Source organism: Meles meles, chromosome 19 (assembly GCF_922984935.1).
Source record: "Meles meles chromosome 19, mMelMel3.1 paternal haplotype, whole genome shotgun sequence".
NCBI lineage: Eukaryota > Metazoa > Chordata > Mammalia > Carnivora > Mustelidae > Meles > Meles meles.
In genome coordinates, this window is record NC_060084.1 from 40,531,487 (window position 1) to 40,549,605 (window position 18,119).

Genomic DNA, 18,119 nt, shown 5'->3' on the forward strand with positions numbered 1-18,119 from the left:
GACAGCCGACAAATGCGTAAGTGTTCCCAAAGGAGAATAAATAGATAAGCTTAGTCAATGATAAAACAAAATAGGGAAGGAAATGTGCCCTGAAAACAAAAAAGGGAGATGAAAATCTGTGTCTGCAGAATTAAATATCAAACTAAATTTCAGGAAGGACAGATAACAACACACACCACAGTGAACTCTGGTGAAGTTACTGAACTGCAAAGGATAATGAACGACCCTACCAAGGTGTCATGCAGAAGAATCAAGTGACCTCAAAGGGAAATGCAAGGGGGCTGGAGCTTCTTCCCGTCCCTTTTCTGTCTCTCTCCACAGTCCCTTTTCTGTCTCTCTTCACAGTCCCTTCAGAAAAGTTACGTCCCCCGCTGCCAACATGGACTCATGTCACCCTATAACCTTCCTTCGTAACATTTTATTTTAATTGTGATTGGCTAACTGGTGACTGTGTCACTGCAGATTCTGTCTTATGCTGTTTCTCCAGCACCCAACACCCTGCCTGGTGCTCGCTGAATGCTCAGTCACCGTATGTTGAATTACTGACCTACCCAGAGTGTCCTTGATGGGTGCAGAGAGTTTATCTGACTTACCCAAGCCATACTGCTGGGAAGTCAAGAAGGGACTTAAACCCAGGTCTCTGAATGCCCATGGCACTGTTCTGTCCACCGGACGCTCGCTTCGTGGGAACTGGCCACAAATTCATGCCCACCACTTCCCCTCCAGCCTTACTTTTGGGGTGGCACCAATAAGAAAACTGCTGAAAACAAGACTTCCTTTCCATGTTAGGCCATTTCTGAGCGGGTGCACACTTCACATGAAGATGTTTGCCCAACTACCCTGAAACACAGAGAGAGGCATGAGGTATAGATTTAAATCCAAATCGCCTGATTTGGGTCGCTCTGTTTCCTTATCTTTCTAGTTTTGAAAATTGTTTTCTTTAAAGGAAGTAGGAATGACTCATAAGAAAGGAAAAAATTATAAATTATTTACCTCTATGTCTATAGTAAATACAGAGAAGGCAAGTTTACTTTTTGACCTTAAACGTACCCCTCAGGCACTATCTCCTTCAGAGCTGGTGCCACTGAGCGATTAAATAGCATTTTCACTGGCTCCACACACCCATTTTCCCCAAAGGTATATACTTTAATCTTATAAATTTGAGAATATTTGGCCAGTTTCAAAGAAAGCTTTATGTCTAAGAAATAGTCTCAACAGGTAAAAAAAAAACGATGAATGCAAATTTTAATTCTAAACAGAGAAACTTGGCTGCCCTGGTCTGAATCCTGCCTCTGCCCCTGATGGTTGGTTGGTTAACAATCCTGGCCAAGTCACTTACCCTGTTTCTTCACAAACTTAAGCCCAACGGTGTGCAGTAAATGAGATGGTACATATAAGCTGCTTAGCCTATATTAAAGGCTCAGAAAATGTCGATGTGTCTTCCTCCACCTCTTGCGTCACTCCGTAACCTTTTCACCACCCCTACCCCCAAAAACCTGATGGTAAGGCTGTAGAAAATTGAAATCCCTTTCCAGCTTAAAGCGCCCTTTCATTCATGCCACCTGCAGTGGCCAGAACAAGGTACAGACTCGATAAGCCCTTCCAAATGCAATCAGTTCCTAGAAGTCCACCTCTGGGTCCTGAGTTGCATAGGGATGGCGTTCCTTTTGGCTGGGATGAATAGAAATGGGGTGACTGGCATGCATATGCTGCTGGTGGGAAGGCAAAAGGACAAAAGCCGTTTTGGAGAACAATCTGGCAACATCTGGCATGACCCAGCACACACAAGTGCGTGGACCAAATGTGCGAGGAAATAACCCAAATGTGCGTCGGTAGAGGTGCAGATAAAAAAGTTAATGCTAATTCATCTCAAAACTGCCTGCTAAGTGAAAAAAGCCAAGAGGTAGAATGACTGGTTCACTATGATGACCTATTTACAATTAAAAAAACAAAACAAAACTGTACTCTGTTTGCTGACACTTATTTGTAGTAGAAGAATAAAAACACAGACTTCTAAAATGTATTCCAAATCCAAGAACAGATGGTCTTCCAGGGAGGGAGACAAAGATTTCAACCCTAACTATAATTTCTTTTTAAAGAATCTGAAACAAGAAAAGATAAGCTGTTAATACTCACTCATTCTGGAGAATGAGAATACCAATGTGTTATATTACTTTCTACTTTTCCATGTGTTTTCTTGCTGGGTTATAGAAAATATAGATGTTCAACTTTAATAGAAACTGAAATGTCAGACAGTTTTCCAAAGTGGTAGTACCAGCTCACCCCCCGACCCCTGCACGGGCCAACACCAGCATTAGATGGTCCCTCCAGAACCTCATCATCCCTCGATATTGTTAGTTGTCTTGCTCTACTTTTCACATTTTAAACTAAAACAAAATTTCCCAACTGCACATGGGTCCTGAAGCCACCACGACAGACATGTCTACAAAACAAAATATGTATTCTGCTAATGACAAAGGAGGTTGTTTCTGTCACTAGACTTTCTTTCTTCTATGGGAAATGGGGTAGCAAGCTTTACTTCCAAAATAGTTGAGTGATAAACAGCCCTGTCTGTAACCTCGGTGTAAAATACTGGCCAGAAAGTATGTAGACTGAGGGGCAGAGGGACTTCCCCTGGGCCCGCAGCAGAACCTGCTCCAGGCTCGGCCACCATCTACCTGCTCCAGCCTCCCTGCTGTGGAGAAACCTCACTCTGCTTGCTACAGTCTGCACGTGTTACGAAGTGATGGATGGTTAGTTCATGAAACACTCATAGAAGGACTCCTCAAACTAAGCTCCCTAGGACCACTGAATGTTTAATTCCATACAGTAGGGGGGACTCAATAAATACAATCTGAGTATCATTTGATGCTGCAAGTCTGTATATATAGTCACTGTAACACATGTTATAGTGACACTGAGAGAGAGAAAAGAAAAAGAAATTAGGGTGCTGTCTTTTGCCATTAAAGAAACAGCATTATCTAGTTTCCCAAACCCTGGGAGCATGGAGTTGAAACCAGAGCAGCTTAGGCAGCGGTGGAGGAATGGGCTCCATCAGCCTCTCTGGACCACGGCTCCTCCCTTGTGACAGGGCCATAAATGTAACCTACCTCATCGAGGCAGTGGGGGCTAACTGCGCGTTAGAGCTTGCAACAGAGATTCCCGTATGGTAAGCGCTCAGAGTGTCAGCTACTACCGAGGTGAATGACAACATTCCTCTTGTCAGGCATGCATTTGAAGAACCGTTGCAACATGCATGTGGATACTGGAAAAGTGACAGGAAAGAGTAGCCTTGGGGGCCAGAGGAAAGAGTGGGTTTACTTAGCACCGGCTGGAAATCTACATTGAGAATGTGAGGATGTTTACCTTTGTCTCTGAAGGCCCTGTCTTTGAACAATAAAGGAAAGAGTCTGAAATCTGTTGCCTGACCAGATACAAAAAAGTGAGACTGTGTTCAGAAAATCAGCCTCCAGACAAAAGCCATTAAAGGCAGAAGAGAGAAAAGAAAATCCTTACTGGTACACTCTACACAATTTTACAGTAAGCTAACAGGGTGCAGAAGACATTCTGGAATGTGAGCCACACCTGATTTCTGTGGGGCACGGCATACACAGCAGCCCTGAGACTTCCCTCTGCTTTGGGAGCGCTGACATCCTCCGACTCGTCGCAGCCGGACGACAGCTGTGCGTCCGTGTCCTCCTCCTCCTCCCTGGAGCCCAGCGTTTCAAAGGATGGCAAAGAAGATCTTCTTCCTGTCTCATTCTGCCAATTTGGTCTGCATTAAAAGGTCGGGAGCAAAATAAACAAACAAGCAAATCCCTGAACACTTCACATCGGTATATGGACCCACCTCCAAGCCCCCACCATAAAATGATTACAAGCACCTTACAAAACATACAGAAGCTAAAGGATTAAGTCACCCACAATCCCGTCTCCTTGTATACTCAGCATTTCTGTCTAGCCTCTTACATAGGCTTTTCTAGTTCTTATCACTGCCTACATACAGTTTGACTCATTGATAACACATTTTTAAAATCAAAATGTTAAAGGTAAGACCCAAACAGATATACCAGTTTAGTCAGCTACTTCCTGTACTTAAGTACCCCCCCCATTATCATTGTTACAAATAGCTCTGTAATGAACATCTACATGCAAATAATCTCTTCCGTATTTAGGATCCGTCTTATGAACCAGATACCTGTACAGGAAACTGCTGAGTTAAATGGTATGACTCTTTTGGGGGTCTACAGGCATACCACACAAAATCATTTCACCAATCACTACATTAGTGACTCCATTAGTAACAATTTTCTAAAACTTGGCAAAAGAACTTAAATCTCATGTATAAATCTTGCATTTCTTACCAAAACAATATATTTCCATTTATTTGTGTGCAAGTCCTGTGGTGAACTGTCTGTTCATGCCCTTTGTCTACTGATCTACTTTGCTTCTAATAGGTCTATTTCAATTTGAAATTAACCTACAATTATTCTATATTTATCTACAAAACTCAAAACTTTGTATTTACTGTAAGTATTTTTCCTATCCTATTAATTCAATTGTGGCTATGTAAATTTTTTTTAACATACAGATAATTAAAAAAACACTTTTTTACCTTCTAAATTCTTAGCTTAGAAGGGCACTGCAGGCATCTGCCTCAGGGGTTTGGTAACACTGACTATAGGAATTCCTGGTCTTATTTATGTGTATTTTCATACACATAAATATTAAACATACACATAAATTTCATTTAATAGGAATTTGTCTGGTAATTGAACTAGGCAAGGCTGGAAGCAGATTTTTTTCCTACTACTGCTGATCACTATACTGTCGAATCCCTTCCTTCCCCTTTGCTCTGTGACCTGGTCTTTATGAAACCATCACCTGGCATGAAAACCCCAGTTTCCCTTACGGCATCCACACGCACTTCTCTATATAACCAGTCCTACTGTTTGCACTACTTCAACTACGTGTTTTAAGTATGACGTGGATAATCCAGCCCTCCCCCAAGTCAAAATTCTTTCTGGATTTCCTGTGCTGGTCTTATCTGCTCATTCTTTCTAGTGAAGTTTAAGATCATTTCCTCATCTTTAAATTCTAATCCAGCTAAAGTGAAATTCTTATGAGGAAAACAGGCTATATTCAAACATCTCAGAATGAAGTCAAGATTAAAATGTGAAAATCAAAAATATTAACATTTCCTAGAAGGGAATTTCTTAGAAGGAAATAAGTGAGCATTCACAGAATAGGGAAGGCCAACCTGGTGATCCACAGACCTATACCTCTGGGGCTAATAATACATTATATGTTAAAAAAAAAAAGAAGAGTGAAGGCCTTTCTAGATTTCACGATAATAGTAGTAGTTTCTATAGTCAGAAACTACAAAGACTGACAGATCTTACTGCATAAAAAGGTATGCAAAAAAAACCACAAAAAAACCCTCAAAAAACAAAACTGAACAAACATGACAGATAAAAGGCAAATCTGGTCATGTATTCCCCCAACCCTACCCCATAAGCCCTTAAAGCCTCAGTGTCTTCCTGGTGCTACTAGCGGGAGGGGGTGGGGAGGACCAAATCTCAGAACAGGCCACCAAAGGCATCACCAGGCTGGCCCCGGCCCACTCCTCCAGGCCATCTTGAATGACTGCCCACCTCACCCAAGTGCCCCAGCCCCCGCCACAAACATCTTCCTTCAGCTGCCCACATCTGTCCTTGTGTCATGCTCCCTCTTCTGTCCTGAAAGCTCATCCGAGCCCCACACTGACCATTTCCCCCAAGCCCCTGAGCCGTTCCCAGGCACTCCCTATACCTTCCTCAGCTCTGCTGCCAGTGCTCTCTTCCCGACGAGGAAACCTTGCTGACCGCCCAGCCCGACGTCGGCGGTCGCCCAGCTCAAGCAACAGAACACATGATGTGAAAGAAGAGAAAAGGTTGTAATATAGGTGCCAAAGAAGGTAAAATCGCAGCAATGTTCAGAGAAGGCCACACAAGAGGTGGTGGGTGACAACTCTCGCATCGAGGTGGTGGCACGGGACAGTCCCGTGAGGGGCTGAAGGCTGCCCTGAACTCGCTGGCTCTGTGCAGCCAGGGAAATACCCAGGGCTTTCACGAGCCATAATCTCACAAGAGCCACTCAAGAGAGAATTCTGACAGGAGTCAAAAGCAATCAATGTCCCAGGACAGCATCCCTTTGACCCTGGTGATGAAAACCTGAGTACTAACTCCAGTCACAGGCACGCACAAGCACGCACACGTGAGCTGGGGCACATCCGTCAGAGACGCAACAGAGCCAGCGACAGGGTCCTCACCGAAGCCTCAGCTCGGAGGTGGTGGCATAGGGCTCGATGAAACTGTCCTTTTCGACGTAGGTCGTGTCACTCTCGGACAGGGATCTCTGGCGAGGCTGAGGAATGGCGACAGTCCGGCCGGTCAGCGTTGTTGCTAGGATGACTGCAGCCAGAGCAGATCTAGACAAACACATGCCAGGGAGAAGGTGAGACACAAACCAGCAAGCTGAAGGCTGAACGACAGGTCACGAAAATTACTGAAGGGTGACCTTCTGCTCCATGTGCAGTGTGTACCTACTGACTACGTGCCAGCCGGCTGTTATGTGCCTCATTTCATTGTCACACCAACTGAATGGATGTGTTTTACTGTCATCTCCATTTTTTTCCTAATATATAAATGACTTGTCCAAGGTTTCCTATTAAGGAGATGGGTCCAGGTCTCTAATCTAAGCAGTCTCTATTCAAGTAGTTTCCTTTTATTTTTTATTTATTTATTTGACAGAGAGAGATCACAAGTAGGCAGAGAGGCAGACAGAGAGAGAGAGAGGGAAGCAGGCTCCCTGCTGAGCAGAGAGCCCGATGTGGGGCTCGATCCCAGGACCCTGAGATCACCACCAGAGGCGAAGGCAGTGGCTTAACCCACTGAGCCACCCAGATGCCCTCAAGTAGTTTCCTTTTAAAATAAAAGATCAGAATGGGGGGCAAAAATGGGAGATATAAAAAAGATTAAAAAATGTATTTTTAAATTTTTTTTAAAGATACGTATTTATTGGGGCACCTGGGTGGCTCAGTGGGTTAAAGCCTCTGCCTTCAGCTCATATCGTGATCCCAGGGTCCTGAGATCGAGCCCCGCATCAGGTTTTCTGCTCCGCGGGGAGCCTGCTTCCTTCTCTCTCTGCCAGCCTCTCTGCCTACTTGTGATCTCTGTCTGTCAAATAAATAAATAAAATCTTTAAAAAAAAAAAAGATATATTTATTTATTTTAGCAAGAGAGAGAGAATGTGTGCACGCACAAGTTGGGGGGGCAGAGGGAGAGAGAATCTTGAGCAGACTCCATGCTGAGTGTGAGGCCCAAGCCAGGCTCTCACGACCCTGAGATCAGGACCTGAGCTGAAACCAAGTGCTGGATACTTAACTGACTATGCCACCCTGGTGCCTCCAAAAAAAGATATAGAAGATTTTAAAAGGCATTTTTAAAAACACTTGCAAATTATTCAAAACTCTAATACTGGAAAGATAGAGTAATGAATTTACATTCCCACTTGAAAAAGTAAAACAAAGCAACAGATTTACAACTGTGTCAGCTTACTGCCTCAGAGAATTTCCAGGTCATGGCACAGTGGAGTCAGGAGGACCTCCTGAGCTGTGGAGACAGAGCTGAGTGTCCAGGAACAGCACAGTAGACAGAATTTGCAGGACAGAGGACCCGAAAGGAGAGAGCTGAACAGAGAGCTCCGGAAATCTGTAGATAGCCCCGAGTGTTCGGCAAAACATTCCTCAGTGCACGAATGTGAGGAAACTATCCAAGGCTGGGGGAAGAACTACCAACAACGATTCGAGGATCGGTGCCAGGTGCTTACACACGGTTGGGGACAATGCCTGTTCCCACCAGACAGATGGGAAAAAATTGTAATCTACAGGACATTGAGTACAGTCCTTGGAAAGGTCTTGCTTCAGTAGTGGGGAGTAATTAGCCCAGGATTGAGCACTACTTCAGATGTACCTAACAAATCATAAATACAAGACCTAAAAGATCAAATTGGTTCTAAGAAACTTAACTTCTTCCCAGAACAAAATTCTAGAGGATTAGTAGGAATACAAAAATATCTAGCCTACAGCAAGGTGACACAATAGCATCTAGTATGCAATCCAAGATAACGAGGCTGCAAAGAGACAGAAAAACACCACCCAAGATGATGAGAGAATCAACAGAAACCCACTTGAAACCAAAAGCGTGTGTTAGAATTAGCACAGAAGGACATTAAGACAGTTTTTGGGATGCCTGCATGGCTCAGTCATTGGGCATCTGCCTTCTGCTCGGGTTGTGACTGAGCCCCACGTCAGGCTCCCTGCTTGGCAGGGAGCCTGCTTCTCCCTCTCCCACCCCCCTGCTTGTATTCCTGTTCTCTCTCTGTGTCAGGTAAATAAATGAAATCTTAAAAAAAAAAAAAAAGGCAGTTATAACTGTATTCCATAGGTTCAAAAAGCTAAGTAAAAACATGGGAGAGTATTAAAAAAGACTTGAGCTCTGAGATCTGAAAATTACACTCTGTGGGAGAGACAGGAGATCACCACTGCAGAAGAAAAGACTAGTGAAATTAAAGGCAAAACAAGAAAAAACAACCAAAATGAAACACAAAGATGAAATAATTTTTTTAAAAAAATTTTATTTATTTATTTGACAGACAGAGATCATAAGTAGGCAGAGAGGCAGGCAGAGAGAGAGGAGGAAGCAGGCCCCCTGGGATCATGACCTGAGCTGAAGGCAGAGGCTTTAACCCACTGAGCTACCCAGGTGCCCCAAAGAGGAAATAATTTTTTTAAAAAAGGAGCATCATGGGAATGGGATAAAAAAAAATGTGACTGTTTTATGCTTTAAGCCACTAAGTTTTGGTGTAATTTGTTACACAACAGTAGGGAGCTAATACAATAGCCTCTTCATCAAATGGTCCTGAACAACCAGATATCCACCTTCAAAAAAATGAGCTTGAATCTGTGTCTCTTCCATCATATTCAAAATTAAACTCTAATTGCATCATAGACCACAATATAAAGCCCAAAACTATAAAATTTCTAGGAGAAAATATAGGAGAAAATCTTTGCGGCCTTGGGTCAAAGATTTCTTATATATGATATTGAAATCATAATCTGTAAAAGAAAAAACTTATGATAAACTTCATAAAAATTAAAAACTTCTGCTCTTTGAAAGACACTGTTAAGAGAATAAAAAGAAAAGCCACATACGGGGAGAAAATATTAGCAAGTCTCAGATTTGATAAAGGACTTGTATCCAGAATAGATAAAGAACTCTTCTCAAAATACAGTAATAGGAACACAAACAACCCAGTTTTCAAAAGTGGGCACAAGATTTGAATAGACACTTCACCAAAGAAGATAGACAAATGGCAAATAAACACAAAAGATGCTCAACAACCTTAGATATCAAAGAAATGCAAAATAAAACCACAATGAAATACTACTACACTACTAGTATACTACTTGGTATACAATATATACTGTACTACATTATACTACTAAGTATACCACTTAGAATGTCCAAAATTTACATTCATAAGCATATCTCTGGAGTGAGCTTCAAGAAGTAAGCACCCTTGGGTAGAGACATCCAGAAATCTGCAAGGAAAGTGTTGGGAATTTCAGATGTGTGCATGGACTCCAGGCACAACAGAGCTGCCTGGGCCAAAGGAATAAGGAATGGGCCACACCAAATCAGTATACGGTCGCCCAGAAAGCATAAGGAAGATGGAGATTCACCAAACAAGCTCTATACATTGTTACCTAGGCACCCTCACCACTTCCAAAATCCTTTCAACAGGCAATGTGAGTTAGAACTAATGTCAACTAAATTATAAAGCCACACACATACACACACACACAGAGTACTAAACAAATCAAGTATTGGTGAGAATGTAACTGGAACTCACACACTGCTGGTCAGAACATAAATTAAAACATAAAATTAAAACAGAAAACAGTCTGACAGTTACTTAATAAATATACACCGAGTCTATGACCCACCTATTCTACTCCTAGGTATTTATCAAAGAAAAACGAAAGCATGCGTAGGAAACAAAGATTTGTACACAAATGTTCATGGCAGCTTTAGTTTTAAAATAATAAAACCTGAAAACAACTCGAATATCCATCCACAGGTAAATGGAGAAACAAACTGTGACATATTCATTATTCATATGATGGAACACTACTCAGCAGTAAAAAGGATGAATTACCGATTTTCACTGCATTATGGACGCATCTTAAAATAATTACGCTGAATCAGAGAAGCCAGCATAATTATTTTGTGTAGTCCCACTTGTATAGAATTCTAGGAAATGCAGACTAATCTAATGTGACAGAAAGCAGCTCAGTGGTAGTGGGGAGATGGGGGCGAGGGTGGACTGGGCAGAGGAATGGGAAGGGGGAGAGAAGGACAGGAGGTAGGAATTACAAAGGGGGCCACAAGGAAACCTGGGGGATAATGGACATGTTTACTATCTTGGTTACAGTGATGGTTTAATGGGTATAAATATATGTCATAACATGATGCGTTTCAAATATGTAATTTAAGTCCATTATACCTCAATAAAATTGGTTTAACAAACATAAAAAGACTGCTTAAGGCAAAAATAATAATACACTGTGGGATTTATAACGTATGGAATTAGAAGGGGCAAGAGTAACATGAAGGATGGGAAGGAGGAGACGGAAGTCAATGGCTGTAGGATTCTTACACTATTACACTTCACATGAAGTGTGGTAACATCTGTGTAATTTGAATGCTAGTTCCTATAAATTTAAAAAAAATGTGGAAATAGGCCACATTTGCCAAAGCCTTGTGGATTATTTTTGGTTTATAAACATTAGAATCCGGGAAGATATTTTTGTACAGTGGAGGAGACGACAAACGTTTTCTAATCGACCTACAACATGCTTGCCATGAGATAAATGTGTTGGTTTTTCTGCTTGAGGATGGAAGGTAAAGCTAACCGTCTCTCGCCATCACTGCTTCCACAGAAACACGGAAGCCCTAACAACACAGCGTCAGGGTTGGTCACACAGACACTGAAGAGCTAGGGAGACAGACCCACAGGTGTACTGGGGCCATCACTTGCCAGCTGTGACACTTTGCACAGTGCAGGCACTTGAACCCGAGCTAGAGAGCCCAACAAGACCTCTCTCAGAGGGTCCTTGAGAGCATGGAATGAAATAATGCTTCTGAAGGACTTATAACAGTCCTCGGCTCGGGGTAAACACTAATAAACGGCTCTTCTTGTTAGCAACATGGTACTTAAAGAAAAAACAAACACTAAAAATATTTCCAAGTGTTTCTTCGTCAGGAGGCATACCATATTCTAATTTCAAAGAACACTAAAACAAAGGTACCACCCTTGCACGAAATTAGTTCTGTTAATTCAATGGTAAGTGTCAAGCCATGTATCCATGTTTTTTTATGGATAAAAAATAGTCTAAAATTCTCCTGTGTCAAAGCCTTAGAAGGCACAGGCAGGGGTGTTAGGTATAAAAGAAAGTCAGTTCTCTGATGCTGGGAGCACCGAAAGATGGGGGAATCCCAGGCCCTGGGGAGTGAACATCCTTTTCCTTCTTTCCCCCAAATCAGCTATTTTTTAATTTTTTTAAAAAGATCTTATTTATTTATTTGGCTCACAGAGAGAGAGAGAGAGAGAGAGAGAGAGAGAGAGATCACAAGTAGGCAGAGCAGCAGGCTCCCTGCGGAGCAGAGAGCCCGATGTAGGGCTCGATCCCAGGACCCTGAGATCATGACCGGAGCCGAAGACAGAGGCTCAACCCACTGAGCCACCCAGGTGTCCCGAAATCAGCTCTTTAAAAAGGCAGACTTGTATTTCAAAAGAAAATTCTGTGCATAATTCAAATTCCTTTCAACATACTATGAACCTATATACTTGGGCTTTAATGCTTTAATCTGGAAAACTACTTCAATTATGAAAGGGACAGATCATTATCCCACAGAGAAACCATATGAAGTGCTTCATTATGGAACCAAGATAAACATTTCGAAGGATGTGGATCTAATGGCTGTCCATCTGAGACTCACCTTGGTCTCTCTGGAGAAGGGTTGGGGCTGCGGGGAGGAGGTGTGCGTGGCACAGCTGGCTTTGGTGCGATGCTGGCTGCAGGTAGAAAGCCATGGATGATGTGTTTCTGCACAAATGAAACCCAGCAGTGTCACTGGTGTATGGGATCACCTGGGGCCTGAAAGGGGACACCTGCACTGGCCACCCAGGGATCTAACTCCACCAGGAACCCAGTCCTCCCCCTGCCATCCCCAATTCCCATATGGCCAGGCAAGGATGCTCACCCAGGGAACACCACTGCAGCTGGCCATTGTGGGGAACCTCTCTTCCTTCCTCCTCAGAGGGCCTGACCATCCCCCAGAGTCACCCTCTAGGACCTCCAGCCTCACAGCATGACCTCCAATGACCCTACTCTCTCACTTGCTGCCCCACCTGCAGAATGGAAGCTTCTGGAGAGCAGGCAATGTTCTTGTCTTTATCAACCCTGGAACTCAAGCACTTCCCCCCATTAGTCTACACCATATGGAAGCTTAATAAAGATTTTAGACAAATAGCAAAAACTAGCTCCGACACACAATGAAAATCAAGAGAATCTGGCTTTAGGCACCTGATAGTCGTTCAGAAGTTTCTGAGTATAGCCCAACCTTCACTCTCTAAGTACTAGTCATTATTCACACCTACTAAGGGAAAAACACCTGGATTGCAATGAAGAAAACTTGTCTTCATCGACAAGGTAATAAGAGTACGGAGGGAAAAACACCCAAGTACTTATCATGTAACACAGAATTATAGAAAGTGCCAAGGGAAAGGTAAAGACAAATTTGGTGCTGGGATGGCACAGTGAAGGAAGGGCTCCTCTGGGTCTGGGGGCCAGCAAGGGGACCTCTAATATCCCGCAGGAGAAAAATCAGAGAGGCATTTAGACTGGGTCATCAAAGATGGCCCCTGCTCTCATATGTGGGAAATGAGATGGAAAAGCATTCTAGGAAGGAGGAACAGCATGAACAACGAAAGAAGCAAGACACTGGCGGCAATGTTCTAGAAATAACAAGTATTCCTCTGAGGAAAGCCTAGAAGAATGCGCTGGAGGTAAGAGTGGTGATTGTTCCCATTTAAGAGTTTTTACACGTGACTAAGGAGAACCTGTGTCTCAGTGAGGAACACCCACCGAAATTGACCCCTGGAAAGGCTCCTCAGGCAGTGATAGGCATGAAATTGGGAGCAGGCGCCTACAGTGACACAGTGGCCATGATAAGGTTTGGAGAGCAGCATTCCAGGCAGAAGGAACAGCAAAGGCCTGAACGAATAGAAGAAATGACTAGAGAGAGAGAGAGAGAGAGAGAGAGAGAGAGAGAGAGTGTGTGTTGGATGCACTGGGTTTTAAGCAGAGCAACAGCACGGACAGATGTCCATTTTATTAGAATCCCCCCGGCTTCCACGTGGAAGACGGGCCTAGGGCAAGACTGGAAGGAGAGAAACAGTGAGGAGCTGCAGCAGCAGCCAGGAAGATGCTGGAAGCCAGGGTGGAGGCGGGAACAGCTGCAGGTTATAGCTGGAGGGAAGAATCTATGGAACTTGGCTGATGGGGTTACGCCGTGGGTAGCGAAGGGAGGACTCCAGAACGACTTCCCATTGGGGCATATTTAGCGATGGAGTAGGATTGTGCCGGCAGGAGTGCTCCCCGACACCTGAGGAAACGGTGCAGGGGAGACAGGGCGCCTTCTTTCTGACCGAGGCCCACCCTGGGATAGAGGATGCTGTAGAACACACACAAAAAGGGCCTCCCGAGTGGGAAACAACGTCATTTTGCGCTGCTACCTGGCCTCAACCGCAGGCCAAATCCCAACGCAGTCCCGTTTTAACTCCTGGCCTCCGGGATCTACTTACAAACTGGCTCTTGCGGCCCCTGCGAAACCCCTGGAGCATCCTTGGTGCGGGGAGTGGCCGGACCAGGGCTGGACGGACGCGCAGAAACCTTAACAGGCGAGGACCGCGCCGTGGAACCTGAGCTCCTCCCGCTGGCTAAACCCGAGACGCTTTTTCTACGCAATGCACTTCGCAACAACCTCATCTTCCATTGGCTTTCCTTTCTCCTCGGCCAGTCAGAGTCAAGGTTACTCCGCCCCGTAGCTCTTGGCAACCAGCAGTCCGCATTCAAATTCTCCGGGGCGGAAACAGTACGTGTTTCGTCCTCTTATTGATCAGCCCAGGTGTCAATCTCTAACACCATAGCCTATCCGGCGCCGTGGAAGGTGGAGGGCGGGCAGGATGAAAAATTGGCGAGCGCACTGCAGGGAAACCGGAAGTGGCGCGCCTCGGGTGAAAGCTGAGGGTATCCAGGCTGAGGGCTCCGGCAGCCGTTGCGCAGACCGAGAGGGGTGGGTGCCGGGAGCCAGCAGGTGACAAAAATGAGGCACGCGGCTACGAGGACGGGAATCTCCTGGGTCTTAGACTTTGGCAAATAATTTGGTCTTTTAAAGACCTTGGAAGCGGGCTCCTGCCGGAGAGGCCCCGGCTGCGAGGGGGACGTGGGGTCGTGTGCGGGAGAGCCTGCTCAAAGGCTGTCTTCTGTTTTCCCTGTTAGATCGAGGCCGCCGATGGCCAGGAACCCTCCTGAGGGCACAGGCCCCATGCACGTGCCTTTTGGGCATGTTGTGGCCAACGAGAAGTGGCGCGGGTCGCAGCTCGCGCAGGGGATGCAAGGTCGGTGGGCTGACTGTGCATAAACCCTTTTCTAAGCTTTTTCAAAACGTGCTACCTGCCGTCGCCTGTCACCCAGCCCTCACGGAACTCCTTTTTCTTGTCTATGTTCTAAGGGAAAATTAAAATCGTGTTTGAGGATGGCCTGGCACCGGTAGATTTTTACTTGTCAAGCAGATCTTGCATTCTCTATGTCACCGAAGCTGACTTGGTGGCAGGAAATGGCTACAGGAAGAGGCTTGTTCGGGTTAGAAATGTAAGTACTGAATTGAAGACACCGAAACGTAAAATTGACTTCCATCCACCCCCTCCTCCATCCTTTGGAATAATTTATATACAACCATTGGCCATTCGAAGCACTCTTGGACTGAGAGCTTTCTTAAACTGGAGATAGTTTTGTTACAAAATGGTTTACTGTTTCGGTTTTTTCCTTCCTCTTAAAGTCCAGTAATCTTCAAGGGATTGTAATAGTTGAGAAAACGCAGATGAGTGAACAATACTTCTCGGCCATACAGAAGTTTACCGTGCTGGACCTTGGGATGGTGTTGCTTCCAGTGGCCAGCCCAGTGGAAGCGTCCTGCCTTATCACCCAGTTGGTAAGTACTGATTCCTACTCCTCTGCAGGAGCCCTGCCTTACAGACTCGCACCCGAGCTTCCCGGATCTATCATTCCAGCTGCTGCCCTTGCTGTGGTTGCAATCCATCAGTCCTATCTACAGTAGTCCTCACTTACCTGTGGTCAGCTGTGGTCCAAAGCAGATGATCCTTTATTTAGTTATATACTTATACTTAGTATGAGAGAGTGCACAAGCGGGCAGAGGGAGAGAGAAAAACAGACTCAAGGCTGAGCAGAGAGCCCGATGTGGGGCTCTATCCCAGGACCCTGAGATCATGACCTGAGCTGAAGGCAGACAACCAGCTGAGCCACCCAGGTGCCCCACAGATGATCCTTTTTTAGAAAACAAAAAACCTGATTCTCCAATCAGTCTTCACTTATTATTCATCTTTTTTTTTTTTAAAGATTTTATTTATTTATTTGACAGACAGAGATCACAGGCAGAGAGAGAGAGGAGGAAGCAGGCTCCCCGCGGAGCAGAGAGCCCGATGCGGGGCTCGATCCCAGGACCCTGGGATCATGACCTGAGCCGAAGGCAGAGGCTCAACCCACTGAACCACTCAGGCGCTCCTTATTATTCATCTTGATTGTGCTTGAGAATTTCCTAAGGAACTTTTAAGAACAAAGATACATGAGCCTTACCTCAGGCCAATTAAAAAATCAGAATGTCACTGGGGCGCCTGGGTGGCTCAGTGGGTTAAAGCCTCTGCCTTCCGCTCAGGTCATGATCCCGGGGTCCTGGGATCCAGCCCCGCATCCGGCTCTCTGCTCTGCAGGGAGCCTGCTTCCCCCTCTCTCTACCTGCCTCTCTCCTAGTTGTGATTTCTCTCTGTCAAATAAATAAAATATTAAAAATAAATAAATAAAAATCAGAATGTCAGGGTCGGGCCTTAAGCATCAATTTGTGTTGTGCTGTGGATTTTAAATATCCTTTTTGATGTATAGCTAGGATTGAGAACCACCCCATGTCGTTCATAGGTCACTCTTTCCCTTCTCACCTTATGCCTTGCTTGTCTGGTCCTAACTTCTCCTGATGTAATGCTATCGACTACCTTCCTATATCCACCACTAACTGAAAACTGGGTTTCTCCTTTTACAGGCAAACTCTCTCAGGTCCTGTACCAAGCAGGTCCAGTTTAGTTTTAATTTAATCCCATACTGGGTGTCTGGGTGGCTAAGTCCGCCTTCCACTCAGGTCATGAGGGATCAAGTCCTGCATCGGGCTCCCTGCTCAGCGGGGAGTCTGCTTTTCCCTCTGCCCCTCCCTGCTACTTGTGCACAAGTGCTTGGTCACTCTCAAAAAATAAATAAATAAATAAATAAATAAAATCTTTAAAAAAAAAAAAAATCCCATACAACTGAATCATCTTTTAGTGGGCCACAGGAACATGTTTGAATTCCTCAGAGTATGTTTGCATTGCTTTATCCTAAGCATTCTGAAAATCCAAGTTTTAATCAGATTTTCTCTTAGTCCTTTGTGTACTCATTTGGTTCCTCTTTCAATAATTTTGCTTTTGCGTGAAAAATTACATTCATGGGGGGCGCCTGGGTGGCTCAGTGGGTTAAGCCTCTGCCTTTGGCTCAGGTCATGATCTCAGGGTCCTGGGATCGAGCCCCACATCGGGCTCTGTGCTCAGCGGGGAGCCTGCTTCCCCCTCTCTCTCTGCCTGTCTCTCTGCCTACTTGTGATCTCTCTCTCTCTCTCTATCAAATAAATAAATAAATAAATCTTTAAAAAAATTTTTAAAATTATATTCATGGTATATGAAAACATTTGTAGTGGGTAAGTCAAGCTGGACCAAATGGAAAAAGCAAAACTAAATTTCTGTAAATTTTTAAGAGAACTGCCAGTCCTCTAGAGGGCGCTCACGTGCTTTCCCTTTACCATTGGTTTAGGTTCAAGAACAAACCAAAGAGCCCAGTAAGAACCCTTTCCTCAGTAAGAAACGGGGTCAGATCCCTGAGCTATCCCTCCTTCGAACTGTGCAACAGATCCCAGGAGTTGGAAAAGTTAAAGCCCCCCTTCTGCTTCAGAAGTTCCCAAGTATCCAACAGCTAAGTAATGCTTCCGTCCGAGAACTGGAGCCAGTCGTGGGACAAGCAGCAGCACAGCACATTCAAACCTTCTTCACACAGCCCAGCTGACGACTCTTCTCACAGCTTGGACCGCAAGTTACTGGATCGTGTTCAGTTTTCATATTTAAAAATGGAAAACAAAGACCTTCTTTTCACAGCACGTAATGAGTGACTGGGGTGAGGCGTGCACGGAAGCTGCTAGTTACCCTGTCTTGCTCTCTGGGTATGGGCGTTTTAGTTAGTGGGCTCCAGATAGCACGGCCCTTGAGCTGCTAGTGGAAGAGACGGCGTGGAGGGCACGCCTGGTCGGCTCGGTCAGTAGAACATGTGACTCTTGATCTCAGGGTTGTGAATGAGCCCCATCTTGGGGGTACCAATTACTTAAAAAAAATCTTTAAAAAAAACAAACAAAACAGACAGACAGACACACACACACAAACAGGGACCCCAGGGTGGTGCAATTGGTTGAGTGTCCAATTCTTGGTTTCGACTCAGCTCATGATCTCACAGTTGTGAGCTCAAGCCCCTCAGTGGGCTCTGTGTTCAGCATGGAGTCTGCTTGGGATTCTCCCTTTCCCTTTCTCTCAAAATAGATAAATCTAAAAACAAAAACAAAGTCTTTAAAAGAGAGAGAGAACGAGCC

At 44.7% G+C, this 18,119-nt stretch overlaps 2 protein-coding genes across 7 annotated transcripts in view; one reads left to right on the top strand and one right to left on the bottom strand.

Moving 5' to 3' along the window:
• Positions 1-14,096, bottom strand: part of CEP89 (centrosomal protein 89) — a 64,939-nt gene extending 50,843 nt beyond the window's left edge. For all 3 annotated transcript variants that reach the window (XM_045989142.1, XM_045989141.1, XM_045989143.1), the window contains exons 1-4: positions 13,972-14,096; positions 12,105-12,211; positions 6,311-6,469; positions 3,586-3,775 (exon numbers count right to left, since the gene is read on the bottom strand). In XM_045989142.1, the coding sequence (XP_045845098.1) occupies positions 3,586-3,775; positions 6,311-6,469; positions 12,105-12,211; positions 13,972-14,010 (495 nt within the window). In that variant the 5' untranslated portion in view covers positions 14,011-14,096. The remainder of the gene's footprint in view (positions 1-3,585; positions 3,776-6,310; positions 6,470-12,104; positions 12,212-13,971) is intronic.
• Positions 14,097-14,390: 294 nt separating this feature from the next.
• Positions 14,391-17,911, top strand: FAAP24 (FA core complex associated protein 24). 4 transcript variants are annotated; one of them, XM_045988480.1, is made up of 5 exons: positions 14,391-14,462; positions 14,669-14,787; positions 14,901-15,040; positions 15,228-15,380; positions 17,297-17,911. In XM_045988480.1, the coding sequence occupies exons 2-5, from the start codon at positions 14,682-14,684 to the stop codon at positions 17,543-17,545; spliced, it is 648 nt and encodes a 215-aa protein (XP_045844436.1). In that variant the 5' UTR covers positions 14,391-14,462; positions 14,669-14,681; the 3' UTR covers positions 17,546-17,911. The 4 variants fall into 4 exon arrangements, with proteins under 4 accessions (XP_045844436.1, XP_045844437.1, XP_045844435.1 ...); XM_045988481.1 differs by having other exon boundaries at positions 14,400-14,483; XM_045988479.1 differs by having other exon boundaries at positions 14,412-14,497.
• Positions 17,912-18,119: the final 208 nt, after the last annotated feature.

Excerpts from the sequence above, each read along its gene's own strand:
- FAAP24 (XM_045988479.1), top strand. Across the intron at positions 15,041-15,227 it reads GGCTTGTTCGGGTTAGAAAT|TCCAGTAATCTTCAAGGGAT; the intron begins GTAAGTACTGAA and ends TTCCTCTTAAAG. Across the intron at positions 15,381-17,296 it reads CCTGCCTTATCACCCAGTTG|GTTCAAGAACAAACCAAAGA; the intron begins GTAAGTACTGAT and ends CCATTGGTTTAG.